Source organism: Eucyclogobius newberryi, unplaced genomic scaffold, assembly GCF_026437365.1.
Source record: "Eucyclogobius newberryi isolate DKJ021-1_F unplaced genomic scaffold, fEucNew1.0.hap1 SCAF_9, whole genome shotgun sequence".
Classification (NCBI taxonomy): domain Eukaryota; kingdom Metazoa; phylum Chordata; class Actinopteri; order Gobiiformes; family Gobiidae; genus Eucyclogobius; species Eucyclogobius newberryi.
This window is the reverse complement of record NW_027316532.1, coordinates 18370409-18379782: the sequence shown is the minus strand read 5'-3', so window position 1 is coordinate 18379782 and position 9374 is coordinate 18370409. Positions and strand designations below refer to the sequence as shown.

The following is a 9374-nucleotide window of genomic DNA, read 5'->3' as shown; positions in this document are numbered from 1 at the left end:
CCACTACGACTGGTGTCCTAATGTCTACTACCACACCTTCTCAAACTACAACCACACCTCCTCCAGCTTCAACTGTGGCCCCTCCAACCACCACTACTATAGCCGAGACAAGTACAATGACTAGTGTCCTAATGTCTACAACCACACCCCTTCAAACTACAACTTCAGCTCCTCCAACTACCACTACTACAGCTGAGACAAGTACTACAACAACTGGTGCTTCAATCACTACAACCATACCTTCTCAAACTACAACTCAGCCGCCTCCAACCACCATTACTACAGCTGAGACAAGTAGAATGACTAGTGTCCTAATGTCTACAACCAAACCTACTCAAACTACAACCACACCCCTTCAAACCACAATCACACCCCTTAAAACTACAACTGTGGCCCCTCCAACTACCACAACTACAGCTGTTGCAACTACTACAACAACTGGTGTCCCAATGTCTACAACCACACCTCTTGAAACTACAACTGTGGCATCTCCAACTACAACTATGACAGATGATACAAGTACTACAACGACTGGTGTCCCAATGTCTACAACCAAACCACTTCAACCAACAACCACCCCCCCTCAAGCTACAACTGTGGCCCCTCCAACTACCACAACTAGAGCTGCTACAACTACTACAACAACTGGTGTCTCAATGTCTACAACCACACCTCCTGAAACTACAACTGTGGCATCTCCAACTACAACTATGACAGCTGCTACAACTACTACAACAACTGGTGTCCCAATGTCTACAACCACACCCCCTCAAACTACAACTGTGGCCCCTCCAACTACCACAACTACAGCTGCTACAACTACTACAACAACTGGTGTCTCAATGTCTACAACCACACCTCCTGAAACTACAACTGTGGCATCTCCAACTACAACTATGACAGATGATACAAGTACTACAACGACTGGTGTCCCAATGTCTACAACCAAACCACTTCAACCAACAACCACCCCCCCTCAAGCTACAACTGTGGCCCCTCCAACTACCACAACTACAGCTGCTACAACTACTACAACAACTGGTGTCCCAATGTCTACAACCACACCCCTTCAAGCTTCAACTGTGCCCCCTTCAACTACCACTACTAAAACTGCTACAACTACTACAAAGATGGTCGTACACACATCCCTGGTAACCAATGCTACAGTGGATAAATATAGAGGAAATCTGACAAGCCCCCTCACCACTCCACAGACGACCTTTATTACCCCGACAACTCCAGGTAATCATTTCAAAATCCTTCACTTGCACAGTTGAAATATGTTGTATCTTATTTAGATTTATTTTATAAGTATTTACGGAGTTTAGGATCGACTTGCATTCTTTATGAAGAGTGAGCCTGGTCCTCCGCCGTCGCTTCAGAACGCAATGTTGAATGTTAAGCATCGTAGATCACATACAGGCTACCTGAAATATAGGTTTACATAACTATTCATGCTTAATTGTCCATGTTATGTTTTAGCTTTTCAATGTATCCTTGTTTTATGAAGGTTTGACTTCGCTGGCTCGTCTGCAAATGACCGTGGACTCATATGTTGAGCTCAGCGAGGAAACGCTGACCGAACTCGTGGAACAGGTAAACTGCGGCAAAATCAAACTTCACTCACCTCAGACCGTGTTTAGTGCTTCACTCACTGACTCAGCCGAAGTCAGCGGTGTTTCTCAGTCCTATTTTTAACGCATAAACTGCCGCGCAGAAGAACCGTGCGTTTCTCTGATTAGTCAAAATATTCACTTCTGAAGATAAAAACTTGGCCCAGACTTCTGTTCACACCGAAGGAATGGTTTTGCAGCACTAAGTCAAATAGACTGAAGCTCTTTTAGTGCTAAACACAAATGTGGTGTTTGAGATTGTCTTCAGATCTAAACGAAGGGACCTCGGGTCAACTGTTGTTGCATGGAGGCTCTTTTGGGGAAGTTTGGATGCTTTTGGTGCAAAGTGTGACTCAAAGGGCTGTGTCGGCGTTAAAACAGAGAGGCTCCAGCGCTTTCTGATCATGTTGATGTAATTTTGTTTGTTGATCACAGCAAGAACGATGCCTCATGCTACAGTAGCAACATAACGCTACATAACTCTACATAACGCTACATAACTCTACATAACGCTACATAACGCTACATAACGCTACATAACGCTACATAACCCTACATAACCCTACATAACCCTACATAATGCTACATAAAGCTACATAACGCTACATAACTACATAACGCTATATAACTCTACATAACGCTACATAACGCTACATAACTACATAACGCTATATAACTCTACATAACGCTACATAACGCTACATAACGCTACATAACGCTACATAACGCCACATAACGCTACATAAAGCTACATAACGCTACATAACCCTAAATAATGCTACATAACGCTACATAACGCTACATAACGCTATATAACACTACATAACGCTACATAACGCTACAGTAGCTACATAACGCTGCATAACTCTACATAACGCTACATAACGCTACAGTAGCTACATAACGCTACATAACGCTACATAACGTTACATAACGCTACATAACGCTTCATAACTACATAACGCTATATAATTCTACATAACGCTACATAACGCCACATAACTCTACATAACGCTACATAACGCCACATAACTCTACATAACGCTACATAACTATACATAACGCTACATAACGCTACATAACGCCACATAACGCTATATAACGCTACATAATGCTACATAATGCTACATAACCCTACATAATGCTACATAACGCTACATAACGCTGCATAACACTACATAATGTTACATAACGCTACATAACGCTACAGTAGCTACATAACACTACATAACGCTGCATAACGCTGCATAACGCTACATAACGCTACATAACGCTACATAACGTTACATAACGCTACATAACGCTACATAACGCTACATAACTACATAACGCTATATAACTCTACATAACGCTACATAACGCTACATAACGCTACATAACTCTACATAACGCTACATAACTCTACATAACGCTACATAACGCTACATAACGCTACATAACGCTACATAACCCTACATAACCCTACATAATGCTACATAACGCTACATAACGCTACATAACTACATAACGCTATATAACTCTACATAACGCTACATAACGCTACATAACTACATAACGCTATATAACTCTACATAACGCTACATAACGCTACATAAAGCTACATAACGTTACATAACGCCACATAACGCTACATAACCCTAAATAATGCTACATAACGCTACATAACGCTATATAACACTACAGAACGCAACATAACGCCACATAACACTACATAACGCTGCACAAAGCTACATAACGCTAAAACAAACATGGATGCATTACAATGTTTGTATCATGTTTCCAAAATAAAACCTGAAAAACAAGTGAATTTCTGATTGAAACTGTTAGTTAATCAATAACATAAAGACCAGGAAATGATCTCATCATTTGTAGAATCAGTAGCTATTGACTAAAGCATGTTATTGTTCAACTACAGCAGGAACTTGTAATGACTTAACCATTTCTGGGGCACATAGTTTGAGCATGGACTCTAATAATGTGGTTGCAGTTCATAAGTTGCACCTGCATTCCAGACTTTTGTGAACTTTGATATTATTAGTTTGGGATTGGCTTCTCAGACTTGTTATATTAATGTCTCACAAACCAGGTCAAAATACCCTCTGTAATCTGACAGCTAAAGAGTAAATGTCACTCAAGAATTCTGACCTTCAACTGCATTTTAAACAAAGCATTCCAGAACACTGTGATTGTTAAACAACGTCATAGCAACAGAGAAACACAGCAATTGCAATTGTCCAAAAACTGAATGACAAAGTGAACTTAACGGGACAAACGAGCCGCATTACGTTGCATATTCAAAACAAACCTGTCACATTAAACTATAAAGAAAGGTCAATAAAATGATTGGGATCGTTTAATTGCTCACTTTATGCAGTTGCTGCTTTTTACATTCACGTTTTTGTTTGTTCCCTTTCAGTTTTTCCGCGACAAATTGGACGGCGCGGATTATGACGTTGCCGTGACACACTTCACGGCGGCGATTATGTCACTCACGACGGCGGCGACTCCGTCCACGACGCCGGAAACGCACTCTTTCTCCGTGACAAACGACGGTCCATTTTCGGATCAAACTACTACAGGGCAAACTACAGAGAATGTACCGTAAACGCAACAAGAAGAACCGAGCTTATGCTTTCACCATTGTTTGTGTTGGGATGGAACTGTGCAACGACTGGTCAGAATTAGTAGCCAGGATGGTCAGCGCTTTGTCTGTGCACTATTTACATGTAAACAAATGAGGATGCGATTCCAAGGGGCGGAAGAAAGGCTTACTGCATCCTGCAAGTACAAAATAAAAGTATATATCTTAGTGAGAGGTGAAAACATTCGTGATGGTTTTGTTGGGCATTTGCATACTTCACAACTTCTCTACGCATAAAAAAGCAGGAGATTGCCCCCCTAAGAGGGAGATTTCAAATTGAATCAGAATTAAGAAATAAAAAATAAAAAAACGAACAAAAACACTGACATGCGAGTCACATGACTTGCAGAACGCATGTCCGTCCCCCTTTTCGCTCCTCAACATGTTTCTGTATTGAACTGACCATGCAGTGTTGAAACTGTATTTCTTTTTTTTTGTCGGTTTGTCATTGTCACTAGTTTCGGCACCACTCACGTCGTTCATCATGATGTCGATTTCATATTAAATACCACCTGCGCACTTTAACTTTGCCTTCTGGGACGGAAACACGCCCAGCATTCTTAGCGTAATCGCAACAAACATGGCGGCGCCCGTGTCAGCTGTTCCCCTCGCTCGCCTTCGCTACCAAAATGAAGGATAACGGCGTAGAAAAGGTCGATTTTGGATTTTTCAATTGACATATCTTCAAATCGGGATACTCCCGACTATATTGGGAGGTTTGGGAAGTATGCATTTGCTTACGTACTTCCACCACCGTGAGTTATTCCTCTGAGTGACCACCTCTCTCCAAGTTTATTTGTAAAGCACAATTTGTACACAACAATTCATTAAAATCACAAAGACTCGACAGAAATCACAAAACCTTCTTTTATATTCGTTCAATTTAACCATTTTGCTGACGTGAATCATACATTTTGTGCGTGCTAAGTGATCCAGATGGAAAACCAAATTTAAATCAGATTTTTATGTCTTTCCCATGTTTGACCGTCCGTAGACGTCAACGCGCTATCTGCACAGATCTGACCTGTAACAGCCAGGTACATGGGCAGTATATTGAACGACTGTATGAGAGAATATGAGTTACTCACAATGTACCTTTGTTTCTTTGAATAATTAAAAAACTAAGTAAACCAACACATGTGGTTATTGTGGATTTGTAGAGATTATTACTAAAAACATGTGCAGACATTCACCAAGGCACGATCAGAAGTAAATACTGCATATATGGTAGTGAAGCGCAAGCAATTATTGCAGAGTTTTCCATAACTACTGTGATCCAGAAAAATAAGTTTACTCGACTAAGTACTACTATTACTCTACTTACTAAGTTTTAAGAATGAAACGCACAACTTTTCGTCCTGTTGACTTAATTTAAACGTACATTATTTTGCTATGGATCCCAGCTGGACTGAGGTCATGATTAACTTTATCATAACCTTGCATCTCTGAAACTTCCTTTCTTTATTTTTTCACTAAATAGACATAAATAATACATAATACATTAGACACGTGTGTTTTTTTTGTTTTGTTTTTCAAGAGAAGATATTGAAACGATTGTGTGTAGTGCGCGGTGTAAATGCACAGCCATAGGGCATATTGTGGCGGAAGTGGTAAACCAGCTTGACAACATTGGTTCCGTAGCTGCAGGAGGAGCGTCTCAAAAGGGAACAGCTTGTGGACTCGGACAAATCAATCCAACGGACACAAGAACATCTGCTGCAATGGACAAAAAGTGGATTTATGTGATTTTATTTCTCGGAGCCTGTAAAGCGCCACTCACACATGGTAAAGATTTATTATACAGTTTTATTAGAGTTGTTCAGTTGCTTATAGGACAGCATTTTGAGTTAATATCATTTTAAATACTATTTTGTGGAATAACTTAATACAACATTATGCATCAATATTACGAAAACATAATTGTATAATATATTACACTGTAGAAATACAAATTTAACCACAATATGAACAGAATATAAAATTGAATGTATTAAACACATATGTGGAATTTCTATTTAATCTATAATTTATAGGTAATAGTTTTACATACTTTTCTGTGAGGGATTTTTCCATGTTATTTAAATATTGGTCAATTTAGATGTAATAAGTCTAAAAATGTGTTTTCACAATGTGTTTTTGGCAGAAACAACACCAATCATAACAGCGAATCCAATTACACCAACTACTGTGGATGCAACAACAATGTCTCAAACTACAAGTCCAGCTCCTGAAACAACTACAACACCACCACCATCACCACCACCAACAACAACGACAACAACACCACCAACAACATCAACACCACCACCAACAACAACACCACCAACAACAACAACGACAACAACAACACCATCAACATCACCAACAACAACACCACCACCACCACCACCAACAACAACAACACCACCAACAACATCAACACCACCACCAACAACAACACCACCAACAACAACAACGACAACAACAACACCATCAACATCACCAACAACAACACCACCACCACCACCAACAACAACAACAACACCACCAACAACATCAACACCACCACCAACAACAACACCACCAACAACAACAACAACGACAACAACACCACCATCAACATCACCAACAACAACACCACCACCAACAACAACAACAACAACACCACCACCAACAACACCACCAACAACAACACCACCAACAACAACAACAACGACAACAACACCACCATCAACATCACCAACAACAACACCACCACCAACAACAACAACAACAACACCAACAACACCAACAACAACGACAACACCATCACCAACAACAACACCACCACCAACGACAACAACAACAACACCAACAACTACAGCACCACCAACAACAACAACACCAACAACGACAACATCAACACCAACAACAACACCAACAACAACTACAGCACCAACAACAACAACAACAACACCACCAACAACATCAACACCACCACCACCAACAACGACAACATCACCAACAACGACGACGACAACACTACCACCACCACCAACAACATCACTACCACCAACAACAACAACACCACCACCACCAACAATGACAACAACAACACCAACACCACCAACAACATCACCACCACCAACACCACCAGCACTAACTAAAACTGCAGCAGCAATTCCAACCACTACAACGTCTTTGCCAACAACGTCAGTCCCAACCACATCAACTACAGTTTCTCCAACTACAACCACAACTTTACCAACCACTTCAACGTCTTTGCCAACAACAACTACGTCAGTCCCTACCACATCAACTACAGTTCCTCCAACTACAGCCACAACTTTACTAACCACTACAACGTTGTTGCCAATAACAACTACGTCAGTCCCAACGACATCAACTACAGTTTCTCCAACTACAGCTACAACTTCACCAACAACTACAACGTCTTTGCCAACAACTACGTCAGTCCCAACAACATCAACTACAGTTTCTCTAACTACAGCCACAACTTTACCAACCACTATAACGTCTTTGCCAACAACTACGTCAGTCCCAACCACATCAACTACAGTTTCTCCAACTACAACCACAACTTTACCAACCACTTCAACGTCTTTGCCAACAACAACTACGTCAGTCCCAACCACATCAACTACAGTTCCTCCAACTACAGCCACAACTTTACCAACCACTACAACGTCTTTGCTAACAACAACTACGTCAGTCCCAACCACATCAACTACAGTTTCTCCAACTACAGCCACAACTTTACCAACCACTACAACGTCTTTGCCAACAACAACTTTGTCAGTCCCAACAACATCAACTACAGTTTCCCCCACTACAACTACAACTTTACCAACCACTACGTCTTTGCCAACAACAACTACGTCAGTCCCAATCACATCAACTACAGTTTCTCCAACTACAGCCACAACTTTACCAACCACTATAACGTCTTTGCCAACAACTACGTCAGTCCCAACAACATCAACTACAGTTTCTCCAACTACAGCCACAACTTTACCAACCACTACAACGTCTTTGCCAACAACAACTTCGTCAGTCCCAACAACATCAACTACAGTTTCCCCCACTACAACTACAACTTTACCAACCACTACGTCTTTGCCAACAACAACTATGTCAGTCCCAACAACATCAACTACAGTTTCTCCCACTACAGCCACAACTTCACCAACCACCACAATGTCTTTGCCAACAACTACGTCAGTCCCAACAACATCAACTACAGTTTCTCCAAATACGAGTACCGCAGCCCCCACAACTACTGGAACTACAACAACAGCCCCCCCTGCTGGAACAGAAATACCAGCAATAAACGCATCTACGACAACCACGATATCTAGTTCCTCATCTGCAGCTCCATCAGAACCCACGTCCAGCCCAGAGGTTCTGAGCACCATCAGGCCGACTGCACCACCACCGGGTATGTTTCCTCTTCTCGTGGTTGGAGTATTTGGTTAGTTACAGTAAGAAGCAATGAAACGATAAAAGGTGCCAAACATTATAAACGTTTTACTCCGTACTGCACGATATTGGTGATAAAAGTGCATAAAGAAACTATCCCGTTGGGGGGTTTGCCACCTGCTTGTCTCCATGGTACTGCTTTGCTCGTAATGTTCTACAGTATCCAGACGTTAAATCTGCATTTATTCTATTCAATTTTGAAAGTACACAGAGAAAATACTTTTTTTTAAATTATAGTACTAACATCTCCATGGAGACAAGCACCCTTAAGGAAAAGTTATTTAAACTAAAACAAAGTGTGTCTTGCTGACGGTAGAGCATGTAAGGGGCGTGGTTGAAGATTTGTCGAAGGTCTTTACTTGCTCTCTCCCCACATTTCACGCTGCAGCTCAAATAAAGCGTTCGGGCCAGAAAAGTATTACTAAAATTTCAAACTCAATTTCAGTATAAAGGATTAGGCATCAGACATTGAGTCGTTTTTAACTCAAAATAATTGTACTTTCTTTATGTTACCATGTGATCTAATACTATTTATGAAAAAAAATCTCAAAATCATTCTAAAAGATTTAATAAAAGATCAAATATGGTCCCATTTGAAAGATTTCTCTTACAACCTTAACCTGCAGTCGTACCAGAACTTAAATTACTTACTTACTTTTCTC

The 9374-nt window shown here is 40.8% G+C and overlaps 1 protein-coding gene across 1 annotated transcript; it reads left to right on the top strand.

Moving 5' to 3' along the window:
* The first annotated feature begins 279 nt into the window (after positions 1–279).
* LOC140353464 (uncharacterized) lies at positions 280–8591 on the top strand. The gene is made up of 4 exons (XM_072438039.1): positions 280–1242; positions 1511–1596; positions 4030–4214; positions 7430–8591. Exons 1-4 carry the CDS (start codon positions 300–302, stop codon positions 8589–8591), a joined length of 2376 nt encoding a protein of 791 aa, XP_072294140.1. The 5' UTR covers positions 280–299.
* Positions 8592–9374: the final 783 nt, after the last annotated feature.

Bases quoted from the DNA above. Each gene is read 5' to 3' on its own strand.
- LOC140353464 (XM_072438039.1), top strand. From the start codon at position 300: ATGACTAGTGTCCTAATGTCTACAACCAAACCTACTCAAACTACAACC. The intron at 1,243-1,510 runs GTAATCATTTCA...TGTTTTATGAAG, and splicing joins TATTACCCCGACAACTCCAG to GTTTGACTTCGCTGGCTCGT. The intron at 1,597-4,029 runs GTAAACTGCGGC...GTTCCCTTTCAG, and splicing joins TGACCGAACTCGTGGAACAG to TTTTTCCGCGACAAATTGGA.